Consider the following 24683-nt stretch of genomic DNA (forward strand, 5'->3'; position numbering starts at 1 on the left):
AAATAAACTGAAATATCTTGAGAAAATAGATCTTTTTTGCTGGTAAGGTGGATATCAAATTTTTAATTATTTTTTGTTCTATTAAAAAAAATTATCAACTGAGAAACCATGTTTAAAAAAAAAATTAATATTTCTTCATGTTAGGAAGCTCATTATTGAAATAAAATGAATTAACATTTTCTGATTGTGGTTTTAGTAAAATTTTCCAACTTTTCAATTATTTTCACATGCTTTCAAGTCTTTTTAGAGCTAACATGTTTGCCATCAATTTTGTGTTTCTTTATTGCATTAAAAATTGTTCTTTCACAAACAACTGTTGCACTGCTTGCTTTCTGAGCAATTTCTCTAACTGCAGTTTCAGGATTCTTTTTTTAAAGTTGTATATAAATTGCTGAATATTTTTTTTTTTGGAGCTACTTAAGGGTTTTCCTGATTTATGTTTCACAACAGAATCATTCATATTTAATACCTGTTTGGCACAAAAAACACATGGTAGATTAAAATTAATGAAAATAAGACTGAATAAAACTGTTATAAAAATGAACTATAAAACTGTATCGTACTATAAAGAGTAACACGATAACAAAAATTGAAATTCTTTCACTGAACTGAATAATCTTATGAAGAATTACAAATGATGTTATTGTTATTAAACACCAATGATTCAACAAAATTTTTAATTTATTAACATTGGCATGTCATGGTTCCAGACAAGTGATAGCTTACATATATTGTTATATGTAAAGCAATAATTGCACTGTGTGAGTGACAGAATGATTCAAACTAAACTACTGGTATGTTTCATACATGCTGAATCCTATTTATATTTGCTGCACCGTTTTTTGAGACAAACTACAGTTGTCTACATTTTCCATGTAATTTGAAGTATAATTGGGTATTGTGTTAACTCAATAATGTCATATTTAAATGCCTACACAGCTGACTTAGAAATCCTATTTAAATTCCCTGGCAGTATGTTGGAGAACACGGTAATACATAACAAAAATCATATAAAATCAACCAATAAAGATTTTTCATTGAAAATTTACATGAACATTACTAATACAGTAAACTCACCACCTGTGATGCCTTAGTATGTTTGTTGAGTGTGGTACACTTCAAAAAATCTTTCTATATAAAGAGCAACACCACACTTTTTGCACTGCCATACAGTTTCACTTCTTTTTCCCCTACCATAGCATACAACTCACTGTTTTGTCACTTTTTTTCTTTTCTGTAGAGGGAATATGAATTGAAAAGTGGGCTCACATTTTTGCCTGCAGTCTCATGGGGTTGGTACTGGTTGAAGGTTGCCCTCATATGCATTAGTTTTGTTACATATTTTATCAAACAAAGGTTCCATATATTCTGAAAAAAATTTGAAGTTCTTAAGGGTGGATCTGACTTGGACTTATTCAATATATATTCACAAACGCCACTATGTTCGATAAAGGAATATGTAATGGGGTTATTTTAAGTTTTTGTCCAATTCCAATAACTTTGTTTTTTTCTGCGTTGCAGTATGTACGCGCTTAGAAGGGCCTATAGTATCATCGCTTTCCTCACTAATTAAAAAACTCACTAGATTCACTAGAACTATCACTACAACTTTAATACTATATCACTATAACTTTTATTCATCATTAGAAAAATCACTATTTAGAACACTTTCTAAACATTTTGTCACTATCATCACCACAAAACCTTTTCTCCACCATGATGGCTACTGAGGTCATCAAAGAAATACAAACAAACAGATAATTTTATTTTGATAAGAAGCAGTGAGCGAGGCTAGAAAGGGAATTTATGAAAATCACATGTCTCCACTTCACTGCAGAATACATTACAATGCCATCTATGAGCTACAAACTGCATGTATATGGAGCACTGCAGCATTGCGACCTGAGGTCGTCATATGACTTAACGTGCCAAAAAATCGCATGACAACCTTTGGGTGTCATATGATTAGAATGGTTTAAAACTATCTGTAGTGTATTAGACTTTATTTAAATTGAAATGTAGTTTGCTTGTAAAATAAGTATAGTTAAATGCTTGTGATGATTATGGTTGTAGGTTGTTCTTGAGAACTCCTGCCGAGCAGATGAACACGAGTGCCCATTTGGTAGAACAAGTATTGTATTAGTAAAACTTTTATGTGATGTTTTGAGGATTGGTGAACCGCCTAGTGATCATGGGCAGAATTACTATCCTATGTTTTTTACTCATGATCATCCTTTTGAAGAATTTTTTTGTATATGTATTGTTCTTCTCAATAAAACATGGAAGGAGATGAGAGCAACTACAGAAGATTTTGTCAAGGTATAAGAATTATAAAAAAAACTATAGTCTTACAATGTATTAATTTCCTGTGCCATTAGATATCAATTATTTGTCCTATTCAAGGTCAGTTTTGTCACAAATATTTATAATGTCATTATTAAATAGTATGAAATAGAATGAAGTAATATGATTGTCATAGTGTTTTAATAAATTTATTTTCTTTTAATAAAATAAATAGCATAACCCTATTTTTTACAGAACTAGTTCCTCAGACATTAAATCTACTCTTGAGGTTAGCTTTGTTAAAAACTAACCTAAAATTGCAAATCATATTCTATCAATAAAAATTTCTATCTTCATTAGTATCAATCTGATTTTAAATTTATGTTCTCAGCTTCATATCTTATACGAGATTGGGAATTTTACAAGTTCCTGTTAATAATAATACTTTTGCTCAATTAAACTAAATTTATAGAGGCATAAAATTATTGAAACTGTTAATTGAAGTAAAAAAAATGTCTTACCTTAAAGCATTTAAAGTTAACTGGTAAGAAAGATAAAGAGTTAATTAAACAATAAACCATCAGTTGTGCAGTGAAATGAGTTAAAAAGTAGATAATTTTAGATGTTACATTTTTTTATGATTAACTTTTAATTAGGCATAGCTTCATTTTAATTATGTATTTAATTAATTCATCTGAATGTACTTTATTATCTTGCAATTTTCTTATTGTTATTCTCTTTGTTCTTATAAGTAATATGAAGTTTAACTTATATAATTCACTCGCATATGCCTGTAACTACTGTGAAAACAAACAATTGTTGATCCAGTGATGTTCTCTTACATTGTTACTAGTATGAACTAGACTATTTCCACCACTTAAGTTTTTCTTTGGTGGGGAGTAAATAATGATGTAATTGTATTAATTTGGTATTTATTTTGTTATTTTATCAACATTGTATAATGTTCTATTGCAAATAAATAAAATAAAGGAAATGTTTACACATATTGAACTAAGAATATCCTAAAAAAAACAACAAAAACAAGTAATATAGATATTTTATTCAATTGGATATATTCTTTGTAACATTGAATTACAAAACAGAATTACTGCAGGACTTTCAAGAAAAATCTTGGTTTTTCTTGTGAAACTTAGAAAATCTGATCAAACTTCAAAATTATAAATAAAAAGGTTATACTAGCAATATTATTAAATAAAAATAATAATTTTATCAAATAGTAGTGATGTAAAAATAATAAATAAAATAATTACATAATAAAATAAATTTTAAAGATGTTAATTGCTAAATATTTAAATTTATAATGTATGCAAAAAAATTGTTTTTTTGCATAGCCTTGATCATCAAGCATCAAACTATGACCTAAAATAAAATTTATGGAAAAAATTTCAAAAAACGTTCCTGTTAAATACAAATGTTTGCCAAGGAGATGACCTTTCACCAATCAATTAGATGGCCTCTCTCATCTATTCCAATCAACTGTGTATTGAAGGAAGACAGTGATAATGTATTAAAAAGGAAATTAAAAATCTCAAAGTAATCAAATCTTTTAAAAATGCATTTCTTTAACAAAAAGTCCTTATCTAGAAATGCAAAGTTAAGAAACTGTTATACCATAAGTTTGTAAGCTTTTGAAGGAGCTATAAACCATAATTTATGATGAAAATGAAAACAAAATAAAATTCAGATTTTTAACTTAACAAAGAACATCCCAAAATGTTTGTAACGATCCCTTTACACCAAATTTTCATTAGTCCTCGCAATTAAAAATACAGATGACAGAAAGTTATTAAAATACCATTTATTTTTGAACAGACAGACTATTTCACAAAATTATAAGTGGATTAATTAAGGTGGATATCACAAATCTCTGTATATACAACATCTTATTATCTTAGTGTATACCTTTTTCTGTAAAACTTGAGATGAACTTGGGGCCTGTTACACCCTTTTTAGACTTTATTATATTCTTTTTACTTTTGTTAAACATTATGTTTTTAGTTTTACATTTAGTTTAAATTTTAATTTTATAGCTGTGATATTAGTTTTAAGTGTTTTTTTTAAAGAGATTTTAGCTATGATATTAGTTGTAAGTTTTTGTTTAATTTCTTAGTTTTTAATTTAGTTCCAGTATGTTTTATTTGATATGCTGCTTTAATTAAAATCAGTTAATTATTTGTTGATGTTTTTGTATGTTTGAATCATGTATTAATTAAAAATAATTGAATGTAAAATTGTTCTACTCCAAATATTAATTACTGTCGCCTTTTCCAGAGCTTACTTAATTAAATTTTCTTGTGTCCAAGATAGTAGTGCTCATATTCAAAAGTGCTCATTTAAATTTAACCAGTGTACAGATCTGAATACCAGTCAATATTTGAAACTACCATCATATGATTTTTAGCCAGATGCTTGTGTATTGTACATGAAAGTACACATTTAAATTATAAGTATTATACACTTATGCTCTTAACTGATACAATGTTGTTTAACAATTTTTCTTTTAATAGGTATTCAGTGTTGTGAAAGAACAGATTACTAGAGCATTAGCTTCTCAACCTGCTGGTCTAGATAAGTTTAAACAAAGATTACAAGTATTAACATATGCTGAAATAACAAACTTATGGCAACAAGAACGGACATCACGTGAAAAATGGGAGTCACATGCAAGACCAATTGTTGAACTTAAAGAACAGATTACCCCGGAGATAATGGAATTGATTCAACAACAACGTCTTGGATTTCTTGTTGAGGGAACGCGTTTTACTAAATACTCACAGAGAGGCCAGGTATTTATTTAATTATTTTTTATTGTTTATTAAAAAAATTAAATAATTTTGATAATAAAACTTTAATAGATAGTTCATTTTTCTTGCCTATATATAAATTAGAATGCTGTATTCTATTGGGTGTGGGGCTCTGTATTTATTAAAATGTTCTGAGATTGATATTATCCAACCAGCGAACTCATAAAAAATCTACATACAGTCACAGAGTATTAGCATATTAGATTTTTTTTTCGGCTTGAAACATTAAATTTTATTGTATACTCTTATGTACTGCTTCTTGGTTTGTCCACTATTAAATACTAAAAATTTATGATTTTGGATTTGTTATTTACTAAGTTACTCTAACTTTAGTTATCAAAATTATTGACTGACTTCAGATCCCTAATATTCAAATCATGGGAAATATATCTAAGCCCATTTTCAATATTGATGACATTGTATTTACTTTCATTCTTTTAATGATAAACTAAAGAAAAAGTTAATAATTATAATAATATTTTGAATGAAAAACTTATCAAGATATTGTAGTGTTATTCCTGAGATTATAAATATTTCTTTTAATAAAACTAAATGTTTATTGAGAAAATTAAAGAAAAACTTATAAGTGTGAGTAAATTAAAATGTAGTTTGAGTAAATAAAAGTTCACTGTAGTATGTATAATAATAAATTATATTAGTAGTGATAAAAAAATAAAAGAATTTTAATTTTTATCAAAAATACTAATTATTATTCGATATTGGTATTATCCCCTTCAAAGTAGGTCCCCCAAAGGTTCAACACACACATACCAGCATTTTTTCAATTTTCAAAACATTGTGGAAAGTCGTTTTTGGTATGACCCTAAGTTCATTCAGTGAGTTTTTTCTTTATTTCATCTGTTACTGCAGATTGTTATCCTTTAATGCTCTCTTAATCAGTAGAAGCAAGAAAAAGTCAAAGGGTGTCCACTGTCTGGAAAATGTCTGGAAAATGTGAAGTTTGCGGCATTAATATGATGTTATTTTTGGTAAATAATCATGAGTAATAGTAAAGTGTGAGCTAAAGCATTACTGTGGTGCAAAATTTATAATTGTTTTACACATTTGTGGTCATTGTCGTATGATTAAACTGTTCAAAACTGCTAAGTAATACTGTTTATTGACCTTGTGGTTTTAATTAATAATTGAAGATGCCATTCTTAAAAAACAGTTAGGAGAATCTTAAATGCAATTGACTTGGCATGATTTTTTTCATTTCATTTCTTCAGAAAGTTTTCATTGGAATGATGGATATTTGTTTCAATATCATAGCTGTGCACCATGTTTTGTCATCTGTTATGATATGTTTGAGGAATCAGCTAACAATTGTTTTGTAAAATTTTTGTAATGTTGCAGTTCAACAATTCAACAGTTTTGGAACACTTTTCTTGCTTCTTGTTTCATACCCAAAATGTCGGTCAAAATTATTTTACCTCTTCAGCTGCTTCCCTAATAGTGATTTGACAATTACTGATCACAATATTGTTTATTATTTCAATATTTTCATTGGTTGTTGATCTGTTGGGATATCCAATCCTTTTGTTGCCTTTGACATCTTTCACGGCCTTCTTGAAACTGTTTGTTGCACTCGTAAACCCTTGGTGTCGACATAGCATTCTCACCAAAAGTCTTTCTAACATCTTCACTACTTTACTACTTTTTATTCCATTTTTAATGCGAAACCTTTGTCTTTCATTTTCAAACAAAATTAATCCCCACTTGTAATGAAGTATGTCCGAATTGGCAAATTTGAACTATGTGTTTAATATAGCTGAAAATATTGTTGTTATTCATTTATAGATGGCACTGCCATTTCTTGGGAAAAAGGTGAACTTAGTCCAAAAAACAGCATGCAGAATTAAAAAAAATTCTCTTAGTTTTTGATAATCCTACATGTGTGGTATACAAATATTTTAATAAGCCCAGCTATTACCCTTGCTGCTTGTAGGATTAAAAATTATTTTCATTTGAATTTTGCCTTATAATATATTGTACATTGTAGTTTACTTTCAATTATTTTGGAGAACAAAGATTTTGACAGTGAAAATGTAAAAAACGTTGTATGAGATCAAGTAAGTAATCTATTTTTATTGAAATTTTTACAGATATGTTGTTATTCACTTTTTAATTTAAAAATGATTTCTTCTAATTATAATTTTAAAATGTGATTTTTTGATTGTGTCAAATTTATTATTTCAGTATAATTTTTTTGCAGTTATGGTATTTGTATTTTTAAGGACTAACTTTATGACTTAAAATTGATTATTATTGAATTAATTGATCATTAATCATAATATAATTGATCATAACTTAATTGATCATTGATTATTGAATTTGACATTTTTTTAGCCTTCTTCCAAACAACATTATCTTTTTCATAGTTTTTGTTTAGAGTGTTGGTTTTTCTAAAGCAACAAAATTAAGAAATGTATGAAAAACTATAAGTTTATTTTTTAATGAGAGTAGAATTATACAATAATATATATTATTTGTAGCTATAACACTGTTAATATAAAATTCAGAGCATAAATTGTGAAAAAGAAGGTTTGCTAAAGTCTGAAGTACGGTGAGGAATTTCCTAGATTTAATTTATCACACAGCAAAAACTTATGTAGTTAGAAATTGCATCAACTGGTAAAATTCACTATTGTGTTACGTAGATTTCTGTATTATAAAGAAGTAAAGTTGTTTTGTGCTTACTTAAAGTTCTTCAAATTATTATTTTATACAATTATTAGAGATATACATTTTTAGACATTAAGTTTTTACAGATATATTTTTCAAAAAAAATTGTTTCCTGTTTTTTTTTTTTATTCACAGCGTTTTAATAAAAGAAACTTCTAATGATTTAATTTATATTTATCCTGTATTATAGAGAATTAAAGATAAATTTTGGTATGTTCGACTTTCTCCAAATCATAAAGTATTTCATTATGGGGACTGTGATGAGAAAAGTGTTCCTACATTAGAAGAGCTACAAAATAAGTTGGCTGTTGTTGACATCAAGGCATTAGCAACTGGAAAAGAATGTCCACACATGAAAGATGTCAGGTACATAATATATATACAGTGTGCTGTTTATTGTTTGCCCTTTCTTATTTTAGGATTCAATTAGTATTGCATAAATTGTTAACCCCATTAATAAATTATTAACTGCTCTTGGTTAAATCCTGTTTAAAATTTTATCATTATTTATGTGATCTGTAATATTTGTCTGTAATATAAACTGTTAGCATCTTGTCTTTTATTTGAAAAGCTCTGGGTTCAAATGATCAGGTTAGTTAATTTTTATCTCATAAAAAAATAATTATAATTTGACATAATGTATCATCAAATCAATAGTTATAATGAATAAATAATTATTTTTTAAGTATGAATATTTTTAAACTTTATTCCAACATTTTGTTTTATCAAACTTTCAAATCTTACTGAGTTCTCAGGAAAAAGATGAATAAAATTTGTTAAAGATTCTTGTATAATAAATATTTTATTAGGATAAGTAATTTATTTTAGTGACACATTGAACCAGATTAAAATAAGGAAATAGGAGGAATTTACATTTCAAATTAATTTTTGTCACATAATCCAACTTAGAATCAAGTGTTAGTATTGTTGAACTGTAATTCCAAAAGAGTATATTGATATTTATTCAGGAAGACATTTGATCACTTTATGACATTTTGATTGATTAGAAAGTGCAGTCAATCTGAATTTTTCTAACCTTCTAATATGCATTAATATATTTTCTTACTGTACAAGTGTTTTCAGACATGGTCTATATTCTACATAATAATATATATATTATTATTTCTTTTTACATATGTTTAATGTTTCTCTTGTGATCCCTATTTGTGATCTATTTGTGATCCCTTTCAATGAAGTGGTTAGTGTGGTAATTGTTGGCTATATTACAGTGAAATTAAATCTTAAAATTTTTTTTAATAACTTAACACAGGATAGTGAGCAAACACAATACAATAGGGGTGTACAAATAAAACTTCTCTCACAACCTAGAGTTCTAAATTTGTCAAGCAGCATGCAGTTTTAAAAAAACGGTATGTGCACACATAAACAAACACACATGGGTGCGTGCTCACACACATATAAAATAATCATACTATTAAATAGGACACACAAATCTGTTAGGTTTAATAAACCCATGGCCATCATTTAATTAACTGGTTCCTGTAAATCACCAGAGTTAAACAATGCAGGAAGCAGTTTCATTCATGATGTTGAAATTTACTTGGCTAATGACAATAACAATTTTGTCACTTAAAATCTTATGTAAAATTTCTACATTTTGTTTCTTTTCCTTTAGCTAAATTGATTTTCTTAAGTAGAAATTTATGGATTTTGTTAGAAAGAATTTTATATTACAAATTTTAATTAAAAAATATAATTCTAGTTTTTTATTCTGTTAATTAGTCAAGGTTAGATATAAAAAAATAATATTTAAGAATAATATTCATGTAAACATTTTTTGACATAATGAAAGCAATTTTGGGTAAGCCAGTACTACAAATAAAAATTGATTAAAGAAATACATTTCAAACATACATGAATCTTGATTTCCACAAATTGAACCACATCCTTTAGAATTATCTTTTTTGATACAGGCATATTCATAAAGTAAGGGCCGTTTGGTAATTAAAAAAAATTATGTCGTGAGAAAAGGCTTGTATTTACAGTTTTAGTTTTACTTTACTAGATATCTACTTCACTTTTTCTCATAATCGCCATTCAGTTCTAAGCTCTTTTCGTAATGTTACATCAGTTTCTATACCCGCTCTGCATAGATGTTGAACCACCTGGCAATTTAACCAGTTGACAATGACAGTCTTGAGTTCCTCATCGTTTTCAAACTGTTGTTGATCAAGCCACTTCTTCAAATACAAGAAGAGGAAGTAGTTGCTAGGTGCAAGGTTGGGACTATATGGAGGGTGGTCAAAAAGTTCCCAACGAAAATCTTCTTCTTCTTTCTTAAGGCAGCGATGCACGTTGTTGTGAACAAGGATTACGCCAGACGACAGTTTCCCATGTCATCGATTTTGGATCGCGCATCTCAGTTTGGTGAGCATTTCGCAGTACATGTCAGCTGTAATTGTTGATCTGCGTTCCATGAAATCAACCAAAATGATGCCCTTTTTGTCCCAAACAAACAATAGCCAATATTTTTCGATTCTATTATGGAGATTGCTTAAACTTTTTCGGTTTTGGGAATTTTAATGGCACCACTACATTGACTGTTGTTTCAATTCTGCGTTGGTATAGGATATCGACTTCTCGTCATCCGCAACAATGTGGGAAAACAAATCCATCTCTATCTTGTTGATAGCAGTCCAGAAAAAACACATGTCCACTGCACATTCTTTGATCTTTGTGTTGGTTGGTGAGCATTTTTGATACTCACCTTGCATACAATTTGTGATATGCGAGCTTTTCTGTGACGGTAGTGTAGATACGAATGCGTCTAACATGTGTAAATTCATCAGCCAGAGAATTAATCGTCAATCGCCGATCACATCGCAGTTTGCAGATGTGAATCCCCAATATATGTTTAAAACTTTTATGTACAATAGAAAATTCAATTTGAAAGAATTTACTCCAAGTGATAATCAAGAAGAAAAATCCACCACTTTTAAATAGTACATTCTGGTTTAAGGCTTTAGGGAACCCAAACCAGTGTGCAAAAGTGAATCAGAAAAATTTTTAAATATCCAAATGTCAAAGTTTAAATATAAATATTTGTTTGGAACTCTAAATGTTTATTCTAATCAAAATCTGGAAACAGAAAAAATTTACTAAAGTTTTAGAAGAATGTAAAATAATTATTGTTGTAGTTCAAGAAACTAGGTATTTAGATGAAAACATTCTCAACTCAAAAAGTAACAGAATACTTAGAGGAAAATCTGCAGAATTTATCCTTAAAAACTGCCATTTTTAGGAAACATATTCTTTGTCCATAAGGAGTATTTGAATTAAATAGATGTTAAATCCTTCTCCAACAAGATCTCTATTTTTAAGGTATGTGCAAAAACAAAACCTATTATTGTAACATCAATTAACCAGAACATCAAAAACAACCTGGAAAAAGTAGAAGAAAATTTCTAGAATGAAAAATCTTGAATAAAAAAATCTTGAAAAAATGAATATAAAAATTCTTCTAAGAGATCTCATTGTGCAAACTGGATGGGAAAAGAAATTCAAAAAAGCAGTATGAAATTATCCAGATCATAAAACGATGAATCAAAATGGTAAAAAGTTAATTAACTTCTGCAGAATTTCCAATCTGAAATTAATGTAAACTCATTTAAAAAAAATTACTTAGAAAACAGAGAACTAGATTAGTCTGATTCCAAATCTTGGAGAATTTCAGCTTGATCATGTAGCAATTACTAAACAAAATTTTTAACAAGTAATGAATTTAAAATTCCAAAGAGATGCAAACTTGGATCATTATCTTTCTAAAATCAGATGATTTCTGGAGAACAAAATGAAAAAATGCAATATTTATGTAATCAAACTGATTAGAGATCCTAAAAAAAATAAGAATTCAAGAATGTAGTATCAGGAAATTTGTCTGAATTAAAGAAACAAATAAAAATTATTGCACAGAATACTAACACTGTACTATTAGCCAAAAGGAAAAAATATAATCACTGTAACTGGTGGGATTGGTGGAATGAAAAATTAGTCAGTGAAATGTAAAAAGTGGAAATCATTCAAAAATTGAAAAATTCAACTGTAAAGAATCATTCCAAATTTTCAGAAATGCCAAAAACATTTTGAAAAAATATCTGAGTAAAGTTACAAAAGGATTTCTCTACAGATAGTTCCAAATCAAAATAAAATGATATTGATACAATTGTTTTTGTGTAGAAAATAAAATGGAAACTTTGGATTAAATAATGAAGAAAGGTGAGAAATTTTTGCCATTTATTTATTTTTTAAATTCCTAAACTGTGAAAATCTAAAGAAAGATAACTATTGAATCCAAAAAGCAACAAAAAACCGCCAAATTCAGATTCTCTGTCCAAAAAATAAATCAATTGAACCATCAAATTATTAAAAAATAATAAATATGCTAAAGAATATTCAATAACTAAAGAACTATTAAAAGTAGACAGACAAAATTTAACTTATTTGTGGTTAATTTTCTTAAAAATTTGGGTGGAGGGAAAAATTCTCACTAACTGAAAAACTGCTTAATTCACTCCTTAGATAAAAAGGACCCAATAATTATAGAGAGATTTTTCCTGTAACATTCCTTCTAATGTAAAACATTGAATTGGCTGAAATTTAACTTAATCTTCTCAAAGAAATAATGGAAAAACCAGATTACAAATCTCCATAGAAAAAAAATTAATTCATGAAAAATATAAAAAGTGCACTGAATTCATTAAATCCAAACTGGAAAAAAGCATAGAACAAGATTTTAATATTGGACTTCAGGAAAAAGTTTCTTCTTATTCTTCCAGTAAATGGCTTTAGGATTGCATAACTGGTAATATTAATCAAATTTAGCAGCACTTGCTTGTTTTTGAAATGTGTCATATTACTGAGTATTTTTAAAAAGTTATGTTTATGTTAGTGTATTTATTTAAAAGTTGTTGTGCCGTGAAAATTAAAAAGGAATTCATATTTTAAAATCTTATTGCAATAAAGGGAGGAATGCAAGGAACTCAGACTGCCAAAAAAAAACATATAATCTTTAAAGACAAGGTACAGTATCAGCATGTGTGGCAAAAAGATGGTTCAATTGTTTTAAAGTTTGGAAATTTTGATGTCAACAATGTACCTTGTTTTGATTAGCTAGTTACTGAAAAAGTTATGAAATCATGGGAAAAATATTGCAAGGCACATATTAGCAATCGTCATATCAGGAATGAACTAAATATTGATCATAAAACAGTTTTAAACCATTTCAAAAAGGCTGGATATAAAAAACTAAGTGTTTGGGTGCCATATAATTGAGAATGAAAAATTTAATGGATCGAATTTCAAAATTCGAATGAAATCATTTTTGAAACAGCTCTTTTAATGAAGTTGTTTCAAAAATAAATTGAAACCGTAACAAAAAATGGATCACATCCAGCAATAATGTATAGAAAATATTGTGGTAAAAACAAGCTAAAGCCCCACAAACATTGGCAAAACCAGGATTGATGCTCAGAAAAGTTATCCTGTAACTGGTGAGATTGGAAAGGAATTCTTTATTATGAGCTGGCCACCAGTCTAACTATTCATTCTAACCCATCTACTGTCAACAACTGGAAAGGTTACACAAAGCAGCTGAGATGAACTGACCAGAATTTGTTCAGTAGGAAAGGTATCATCTTCCAACGTAACATTGCCAGACCCCACGCACCTTTGATAATCCATCAAAAGTTGAGAGAGCTTGATGGAAAGTTTTGATGCATTTACCATGACCTGAATCCCAGAATTCCAATTGTTCAGTCTCTACAGAATTCTCTTAACAACAAAAAGTTGGATTCAAAAATGGGCTGTGAAAATCACTTATCACAGTCGTTTATCACAGAAGTTCTACAGTGACAGGATTATGATTTTGCCTCAAAATGGCAAAAGGTAGTCAAACATAATAGCACATTTTTGATTTAATAAATCTTATTGCAGATATACAAACTTGTTATTTTTTTGCATTAAAATACGAAGAAACTTTTCCCTATCCCTTTATTTAGGAGAAGAAATAATAAAAAAAAAAGACTTGAAAAAATGAGAATCCATGAAAGAATCTGAAGAATGGTTATTCCATATGGAATCCACAATGAAAAATTCTAAGAAAACCTTAGGACCCGCAAAAGAGAATGAATCGTGGATAATGAAAAATATATAATTTTAAAAATGTATAAAAATCCAAAAGTTTTTCAGATTCGATAAGAAAGAAAAGATTAATGTGTTATGGGTATCTTACAAGCATGGACGAAGATAGATTGACAAAGAGATTAATTGAATATCTTAAACAGTAAAAATTGAATTAACATGGTTGTTAGAAGTTTAAAAAGACTTAATATAAACTTAGATTTCTGAATAGGAAATACAGTATTGTGAAATTTTTTATGAAGAAGTTTAACAATTGGAAGTTTCTAAGCCAAAAGTAAAATGAATTAAGATCAAGAAAGATAGAAATAGCACAGTATAGGACAATAATATAGGAATTAACTTATTTGTATTGTCATGTTACATACAGGTAAGTAATATATTAGCTCTACTTAAAAAAAAACTTTTGTTCTTACCCCCATAGATATTGCTTAGAAATGGTAAAATATGAAAACTATCAGGAGCACTATCAAACATAAACTACTTGGGCAAGAAAATTTATTCTATTAAAATAATTATTCATGTGTCTGAAGAACTTAACTTATCAAGACTTTCGTTCATGAGTCAAGTGAAGCTCCACCAAAAAATAACAGGGAAAAAATACAAGAAAATGGCATGCAGATGTTATTCACAGTAATGATATAGCTTCTTATGAAAGATTGTGACTTTTCATTCACTAAAAAAAAAAAAAATACACTTAACATGATAACCGGTAATGTTGTTTTGTTATGCATATTTCTTCATATAAAAGCTATTTTCACTATTAAATATTAATTAATTGATATTACCTGACCTAGCCCAGGTAAATCCTGGAGCCAACTCAGGGGCTCCTCGGGGTTAAAAGGCAGAGATTTTTAAAAAAATTTATTTAATATTATTTTATTTAATCTAAATTTAATTATATTATTTTTATAATATTATTAATTCGACTGATTTGAACCATTCATTTCCAACCAAGCTCACACAGTGATAGACTCACAGTTCACAGTTCATTTATTCAATTCATTTGTGCTCCAACCAGCAAATCTGCACTATTAAACATAATTTTTTTATTTTTTCAAGGTTTTTCGACACGAAATATTCTAAAACCTAGTTATGCCTAGAAACATGGGTAAATTTTTATCTAAAATAAATCACGGTAAAACATGGTGTAAAACAAAACAAAAACATGGTGAAATGGTCCATTTGTTTTTTATTTGTTTTTTGTCAACATATATATCATGATGAAGGTGATAAAAAATATTATAACCAATTTAACTGACATCAAAACCACCAAAAACTACAGTTTCATTTTAAAAATGTTAGTTAATCTCATTATGAAATCAAAAAAATTGTGAGTAATGCAAACCCATGAAAAACACTTTCAGAGGGAAGTTATCGAATCTGAAAAAAAATGATATGTATAAGATTACAAAAGTTTCCATAGCTTCAAAATATATATAATAAACAGTTTAGAAAAAAAAAGTGAAAAAGACAAGGAAGCTACTCAAATGTTAAGAGCACATCTGTTTAGAGTAACATTATTTTGTAATTTGAACAGTCCTGTGGCAAGTTAACTTTTATAATCTTAAAAATATCAATTTTGTTTTGGATTCAGGACAAATTATTTTTTAAGGGATACCTTCATAATGTATGTGTTTTTCGGCAGTTTGTATTATTCACAATTTTTTTGATTTCATAATGTTTTTGTCATAGGAGATTCACTAACATTTTTACAATGAAATTTTTTCTTGATCGTGATAGATTTAATTTAATCTAATGAGATGAACTAGATAAAAATAATGAAATAAAAGCTGAAATCAAACCTGGCAGACCTATTGTACAGTGTTCAGTATCTGTACAACAAGCTATTGAGAGTAAAAATTATACAATTTTCAAATTCAGATCCTATGTTCTTGGCTTTCCTTTTATAATTTTAACTGAGATTTGGATTGATAGCAATTGCCAGCAGTATTGATTTACTATGTAAAAAGCGCTAACTGTTTTCTGTTTTAATTAAAGTGGTTAATGAGAAATTATACACTAATAATAATTAGAATTCATTTTTTAGACTGCTCCTTTATTTCATTTTCCATAGGTCAGTTTGAACTGTCAGAATGCAGATGTTTACTTTCTTGCCAAGATAAATTTCCTGACATTTCTTCATCATTATTGATTAGATATTATGATTTAAAAAAAGACCTGTAAAATATTATCTGTTTACAGAGGTCGTAAAACAACTCATCAGCTAGCGTTTTCTCTAACATTGGATTCAGTGGAAGTTTCATCTCTTGATTTTGTTGCTCCTGATGAAGAGACGTTTGATTATTGGACAGATGGCATTAATACACTTTTAGGTTGGTATTTTGAGTATATTTGTATATTTGATGAAGAGGTGTAAAATGTTGCAGTTACATTGTAATTTGTCTTTTAAAACACAGTTAGCCCATGCATCCAGAAAGTTATATGTCGGCTTACAGTGATGTTGGTGTTACATATTTTAAGAAGAATAATTAGAAAAGTTAAGTTAAGAATAATAGAAAACTATGCACAATAATAGATTAGTTTATATGTTACTTTTCCTTACAATTATAACATGTATTAAATATTTGTGCTAATCTTTTTTAATGTATTAAGTGACTCTTGGCACAACCTCAACATTTGTTGATGTTATTTTTGTAAATAATGAATTGGATTGAGAAAGAATTCTTTTTAGAATTATGGTGTAGATATAGTTATGATGTAAGTATAAATGAATCTGAATTAGAATTCAACGTCATTAGAGCAATGATAGGTATGTCCTTTTTTAACTTAATGTCTAAACGTTTAAAAAAAATAATGAATTAATTTATCCTATCCCTCTTTTTTACTTTCATATATAGACCTAGATTTATATAGCAATAATTCCAGGATTATAAAACAGTGAAACCGGTGTAGCGTTTTTCATGAGAATCAAGAAAAATAATCATGTTTACAGGAAAAGCTTGTAAGTGTGAAATGTTAAAAATTAGGTAATTCTTGTTGTCATGAACTACCTAATTGAATCTTACCTCTATTTTACACTTTCCTGATCGCACAGTATAAACCACCATTCACACTTCATGGCAGAATAATAGCAATTTCACTTTTCAACTGGAAGGTTCTTGATTCAAATCCCACACTTGGCATTTTTTTATGTGACAATGCCATTTAAATCTCTCATAAATTGCTCTTGTAGAACTTTAAACTTTGAGAATATGCTTCATTCTTATCCTTCTGCTTTTATTTTCCAGCCATACATTTGAGTTAAAAAGTTACAGATCCCTTTTTTAATAATGTTTTGTTATGATGATCATCACTACTGGGCAGTATTTAGTGGACTTAGCTGGTGTTGATTTTTGGAAAACGTTTTTCTCACATTATTAGTTTTATGTGGTCTGCTGTATAATGAATACTCTTGGAAGTCAGGTGACTTATTTTTGGTTTTGACTACTAAAAAGGCATTGTCTATAGATAATGTTAAGACTATAATACTTTATGTGTATATAGGTGAAATATTTTTTTTGTATTCTCCCTCATCTGTAGATTCTCTTCATTACCAGGTGATTCCATATTCCTTAATTTATCTTCCTTAAGAAACTTGAAAAAACAATTTCTTTGCTTCCTTAAAACCCTTCTAAACTCCTTAACTTTCTAAACTTCCATAAAAACCAACTAATCCATTTATTCTCCTACATTATCAGATGATTTTGTTTTATATGATTTATATCTTTCAGAAAGATACATTTAGTGTAATTAAATTTACTATGCACTGGATTCAGAAGTTTAAATACTCACCTACCTAAAAAAATTGTAAAACTGTACAATTTTTTACTACTTTTGATATTTTAAGAACAGTAAATGAAATACTAAAAATTAAATTCAGTCTTTTATAAATTTCATTTATGGAACCATGTATATCCTACCTCTTATGAATATGTTTTAGTCAATAATTGAAAATATTGCTCCTCAAAAAATGTTGCTTTAAAATCTGATTTGTTCTTGACTTAAGTCTTACAGTTCACCTAATGTTAGAGCTATCTGGGTAAATTTACAACTGAAATCTTCCCCAAAGTTCAATAAATAGCTTTGGTAAAACAAATCAATCCAGTGAATTTCTAAATTTATGTGAAGGTTGATACAAACAAATATAATTTATACATGTGTTAAATTAATGATAATTTTTTTACATTACATTTGAAGTTATATTGATGTTATAATTTTTCTACAAAAAATTAAAAATTTTCCTTTAACAAATATGGAGGTGCCTTCCTTGGTAAAATATACCGTAGGTAAACTAGTCCCCAATTTGGATCTCCGGGTGGGGATTGCTAAGAAAGGGCTCACCAGAAAATTAAAAAATAACATTCTATGAGTTTAAGTGTGGAATATTAGAAGTCTAAAAAAGGTTGGTAGGTTAGAAAATTTAGAGGGAAATGAATAGGTTAAATGTAGATGTAGGAATTAGCGAGGTTCGGTGGGAAGATTATTATAAAATCATGTGACCAAAAGGACTTTTGGTCACATGATTTTAGAATAATTAACTCAGCGTCAAATAGAGGGCAGGCAGGAGCAGGTTTTGTAATGAACAAAAAGATAGGGAAGAGAGTTAGTATTTCAAAAAGCTTAGTGATAGAACTATTGTAATAAGGATAAGTCCTTATTGTTAACAATTGTTAAGTCTGTATGCCTACAAGTGCCCATGATGATGATAAGATAGAGTATGTATATGAAGAAATTGACGAAGCAATTAGATACATAAAAGGGGATGAAAATTTAATAATAGTTGAAGATTGGAATGCAATTATTGGATAAGGCAAGGAAGGAAATACTGTGGGTGAAAATGAGCTGGGCAGAAGGAATGAAAGAGGGGACCGACTTATTGAGGTTGCACAAAGTATAATTTAGTAATTGCCAACAGTTTAAAAATCATGTTAGATGAATATACACATGGAAAAAGCCTGGTGATACTGGAAGGTATTATGTAGATTATATCGTGGTTAAACAAAGATTTAGAAATCAACTCGTCGACTGCAAAGCATATCCTGGAGCAGACATTGATAACAACCATAATTTAGGGGTAATAAAGTGTAGATTGGGGTTTTTAAAAACTTGAAGAGAAGGTGTCAGATAAATTGGTGAAATTTAGAGAAGTTTGAGGAATATGAGGTAAAGAAAATTTTTGAGGACATCGCAAGAGGTCTGAGTAAAAACGATAAGGTAGAGAATATAGAAGAAGAATGGAAGAATGTTAAAAAGGAAATCCTTAAATCAGCAGAAGTGAACTTAGGTGGAACAAAGAGAACTGGTAAAAGAGCTTGGATATCAGAGGATATATTGCAGCTGATGGATGAACGTAGAAAGTATAAGAATGCTAGTGATGAAAAAGATAAAAGGAACTATCAACAGTTACGAAACACTATAAATTGGAAGTGCAAATTATCAAAAAAATAGTGGTTTAAAGAAAAGTGTTCGAAGTGGAAAGAAAAATGATCATTGGTAAAATAGATGGAGCAAACAGGAAAGTTAAAGAGAATTTTGTGGTACATAAATTAAAATCTAATAACGTGTTAAATAATGATGGTACACTGATTTATAATATGAAAGCAAAGGTCGATAGGTGGGTGAAATATATTGATGAGTTATACAGAGGGAATGAATTAGAAACTGATATTATAGAGGAAGACGAGGAAGTTGAAGAGGATGAAAAGGGAAATACAATACTGAGATCTGAATTTAAAAAAAAGCATTAAAAGATTTGAATGGCAGAAAGGCTCCTGGGATAGACGGGATATTTGCAGAATTACTGTGCAGTGCAGGTGAAGAAGTGGTAGATTATACAAAATTATGTGTAATATTTATGAATAGGGAAATTTTCATCAGACATATTATATTATTATCAAGAAACCAAAGAAAGCAGAAATAGATAAATGAAGAATACAGAACAGTTAGCTTAATTATTCTTGCATCAAAAATCTTAACTAGAATTCTGTACAGAAAATTTGAGAGGAGAGCGGAAGACAAATTTGGTTTCAGGAAAAATATAGGGACAAGGGAAGCAATTTTAGCGCTCAGATTAATAGTAGAAGGAAGATTAAAGAAAAACAAACCCCAACATACTTGGCATTTATAGACTTAAGATCAATTTAAGAACACTTGAGATGTGGAGTAACAGTGCAAAGTGAAGAGATAAAGAAAGATGCTGCAATTTTCTGATATAGTAATTCTAGCTGAGAATAAAAGAGATTTAGAATAAACAATGAGTGGCATGGATGAAGTCCTACTCAAGAACTACTACGTGAAAATAAACGAGAACAAAATGAAGGTAATGAAATGAAGTAGAAATAATGTAGATTGACCACTGAATATAAAAATAGGAAGAGAAAAGATTATGGAGGTAGAAGAATTTTGTTATTTGGGAAGTAGAATTACTAAAGAAGGACGAAGCAAGAGCGATATAAAATGTTGAATAGCACAGGCGAAACGAGCTTTCAGTCAGAAATATAAATTGCTTACATCAAAAATTAATTTAAACATCAGGAAAATATTTTTGAAAGTATATGTTTTGAATGTAGTTTTATATCGGAGTGATACTTCGATGATCAGAGTACCTGAGAAGAAAAGATTAGAAGCTTTTGAAATGTGATGCTATAGGAGAATGTTAAAAATCAGACAAAAGTGACAAAAGTTAAAAATGTTCAAAAGTGAAAAATGAAGAAGTGTTGCAGCAAACTGATGTAGGAAGAAGCATTTGGAAAAATATAGTTAAAAGAAGAGATAGACTTATAAGCCAAATATTAAGGCATCCTGGAATAGTCGCTTTGATATTGGAGGGATAGGTAGGTAGATGGGAAAAATTGTGCAGGCAGGCAACAACGTTTGGAATATGTAAAACAAATTGTTAGGGATGAAGGTTGTAGGGGGTATACTGAAATGAAACAACTGGCACTAGACAGGGAATCTTGGAGAGCTGCATCAAACCAGTCAAATGACTGAAGACAAAAAAAGTACTTATAAAGAATTATGTGTACAATAAATTGAAAAGATTATACAATTAAAAATTAGAATGATAAGTGCATCATAGATTTACAATAAATTGAAAAGATTATACAATTAAAAATTAGAATGATAAGTGCATAGATTTTTGTATGTAATTTTAGATAGTTTGGTGCTTATCTCTGAAATTTAAAATTGCAGTACATTTAATTGGAGTATAGTTAGCTCATTTTTTCCAAACATAAATTTTCAAGAAAAATATACATTCATTATTATCTTTTGATTTTATTATTATTTTAATTTTATTCAGAATTATAATTTGTTATTTGTTATATTTACAGGTAATAAAATGGTTAGTAAAGAAACAGATAATGACTTAGAAACATTGCTATCGATGGAAATTAAGTTACGTCTTTTGGATGCAGAAGGAGTTGATATCCCTCAAGAACCACCACCGATTCCAGATGATCCACCTAATTATGATTTTTGCTATGATATTAAATAATTTCACTTTTTTATTCATGTTTAAAAAGACGCATGTTATATTAATGTTATCGAATTATAAGTATTTATTACCAGTTTGTATCTGCCAAATAATAACCTAGCCATATAATTAGATTTTAATATTAAGAAGTATGGTATCTCAAGTCAGATTGGGATAAAATAGTGGATTTGTGATATGAATATCTAGTACATATATTTAGTTTATATTAGTATTTTATATATATATTTTGTGATGTTTATGTTATACAATGTGTATTAATTATTATTTACCTGAAGCGTTACATTTAAAAATGGTTTATATGTATAGATGAGGATTATGTGAATGCTTGTATCTGTTTGTGAGTTTGTACCTGTTTTTTGAATGTATACAAATGAGTGATAGTATGTGTGGGTTTGGTGCTCTAAACATAAAATTAAAAAAAAAAAAAAATTACCATCCTGTCCCCCTTTTAATTAGTGTAATTATTATTGTTCTCAGAAAATCGTTTGACAAATGAAAATTTATATTCAAAAATTATATTATTGGTAACCTCTTTTATTAACAAAAAAAAAACTCATTTCTTTCTTAGTGCAAATATTACCTTCCTTTTTTTTGAATTGAAGTTTAAAATAAAATGTATGGTACGTTAAGTTTAATACCTTAAGTAATTAACAGATAATTTAATTTTAAATGATAAAAACTTAGATAGTTAGAGTGACTAGCACTAAATTCTATGAGGGATATCTCTAAAGTAAAGACTGCTGGGAAATTTCACTCTTTAAGATTGGCGAACGTGTGTCGTTCATGCCCTGCAGTACACTGCATTGTTGTCTGTAAGTTATTGTGTTGCAGTATCTTTGATTACGTATGAGTTATTATGTTATAAAATGAATAGGAAAGTCGGTGTTGCTGCCAACTGTGAAATACATGGAGTCATACGTTTTTTAAACCATCACAACGTTTAGCTGGATGAAATTTGTAGGCAGTTGGTTGTTGTGTATGGTGATAATGTAATGAATGAAAGAAACATCTGAAAATGGTGTGAAAGGTTTAGAAAAACAGAATTAATGTGGATGATGAAGAACATTCAGGGAGGCCTTTGATAATCACTGAAGACTTGTTGAAATGCGTCGATGATGAAATCAGAAAAGATCGTCGTTCAACAATTCCAACCTGGCTCTTCTCTTTCTTGATATTTCAAGAGCTGTTATTGGTTGCATTGCTCATGATCATTTAGGCTGCAGAAAGGTTTGTGCACGTTGGATGCCGTACATCTTAATAGATTGTCACCAAAAAATCTGAATGGAATTTTTGATGCATTGCACAGAAAAAGGTGATGAGTTCCTTAATTCGATTGTTACCGGAGATGAAACACGGATTTCGTATTACATGCCAGAGTGAAAATGGCAGTCAAGTGAATGGCTTCATCCTCAATCACCAACCAGACCAACAAAGGTTAAGCTATACAGCCATTTGGATGTAAACTGATGGCCACAATCTTTCAGGATCGGTTTGCTGATTGATTTCATGCCACATGGAACAACTATAAATGCAGAAGCCTACTGCAAAACTCTACATAAGTTACAATGCGCAATTGAAAATCGGCAAAGTGGGCAGCTGACTGACAACGTCGTCCTGCTGCATGATAATGCACGTCCACATGTTACGGATCTGACATGTGATTTACTGATAATGTTTTGATGGAAAATTTACAATCACTCACCATATGGTCTGTACTTAGCTCCTTTTGATTACCATTCGTTTGGGAAATTGAAAGAATTTTTGAGTGGTAAGCAATTTGCAGGTGACAATGAACTTAAAGATGCTGTTAATCAGTGAATAAATGGACTGGTGGTAGAAGAATATGACGAGGGTATATTGAAGGTGGTGTATCGCTATGATAAATGTCTTAATTCATGTGGCGATTATATAGAGAATTAGTATAAGATATGTAATTTAAGAGAAATAAAAAATATTTATAAAGTTTTCAGAATAAATTTTTAAATGGTTTTTACTTTAGAGGTAACCTTTCGTATTTTTGAAAGTTTTTCTAAGTTTTAAATTAACATAAAGTGGAAGTTTAAGTAAGCCATCAAATTCATTTCACCAATTATTATTCTTTTTGGTAATTATTGCCTTATACCTAATTAAAACCATCATATTTCCTTTTTTTATAAGAAATTAATCTTTTAATATATGAATGATATCAGGATCTGAAGCCAGAATCTTCCAGATTAAAAGTATAGATACTATCACTCCATTATTGACCAGATTAGGAATAAATTTATGCTTATCCTTGATTCATCTCTCTTTACATATAGGGCATACAGCTTGATAATATATTAGTTTCATTTATATTTAATAAGTTTTAAAGTGCTTTTCTTCAGATTCAATTAAAATTTCTGTAATTTTATATATAACTGAGAATAGTTTCTAGATTTTATCATCCTTCGATTTTGGTGCCACCTTAATTCCCACCCATTTTTTTGTATGAATCTGACATATAACATACTATTCAATCTTGTATTAAAGCTTATTGCATATTAAAAAAAAAAAAAACAGACAGTTTATTACTGTTATGATACCAAATGTTTTAAGTTGTATGTTTGTAACAAAAATACCTTGCTTATATAATTAAATCAAAATTAATTGTGGTTTTGTAATCTACATGAAATATCTAGAAAAAACCTCTTACAAATTTTTAGAGGTTTTACATTTACATTTTAATTTGTTAACATGTTCATTGAATTTTTCAGCAGAAGTCAAGTCAAGTCCCATTCTGTTAATATGACTGAGTAAACTTATTAGACACTAATAAATAAATTTCACTGTATTATTCAGTTACCATTCATTAAAAATTTTTTTGATGATTTTTTTATATGTTGAGTATACCATAAAAATGCTTTTAAAACATCATAAAGCTGGTGGTAAAATTAAGTTTACTTTAGTTATTGTTTATTAATTAGTGTTTTCTATTTGTAGTATTATTCAGCACTAATTGTTAAAAAAAGTTTTAATTACTACTAATGATATATGAAAAACTGTTGTTTTTAAAACAAATCAAACTAAATTTTTAATTCAATAGGTGTGTTTTAGTCACTTAAAAATATTTTCAGCAGTGTAGATGTAAATTTCGTTAGAGACTCTTTTATTCTTATAACAATTTATTAAAAAGAAAATTCTAACATAGTTAAGAAGCAAGATTATGCAAATCAAGCAGTAGCAGAAAATATTTTGAAATGAGTAAAAATCCTGCA

The 24683-nt window shown here is 28.6% G+C and overlaps 1 protein-coding gene across 1 annotated transcript in view; it reads left to right on the forward strand.

Moving 5' to 3' along the window:
• Positions 1–24227, forward strand: part of Ced-12 (engulfment and cell motility Ced-12) — a 37017-nt gene extending 12790 nt beyond the window's left edge. The window contains exons 4-8 of the mRNA XM_075368506.1: positions 2074–2319; positions 4812–5090; positions 7984–8159; positions 16155–16285; positions 21284–24227. Coding sequence (XP_075224621.1) covers positions 2074–2319; positions 4812–5090; positions 7984–8159; positions 16155–16285; positions 21284–21447 — 996 coding nt within the window. The 3' untranslated portion in view covers positions 21448–24227. The remainder of the gene's footprint in view (positions 1–2073; positions 2320–4811; positions 5091–7983; positions 8160–16154; positions 16286–21283) is intronic.
• The last annotated feature ends 456 nt before the right edge of the window (positions 24228–24683 follow it).

Source organism: Lycorma delicatula, chromosome 6 (genome assembly GCF_047948215.1).
Source record: "Lycorma delicatula isolate Av1 chromosome 6, ASM4794821v1, whole genome shotgun sequence".
In the NCBI taxonomy this organism is placed as follows: Eukaryota; Metazoa; Arthropoda; class Insecta; order Hemiptera; family Fulgoridae; genus Lycorma; species Lycorma delicatula.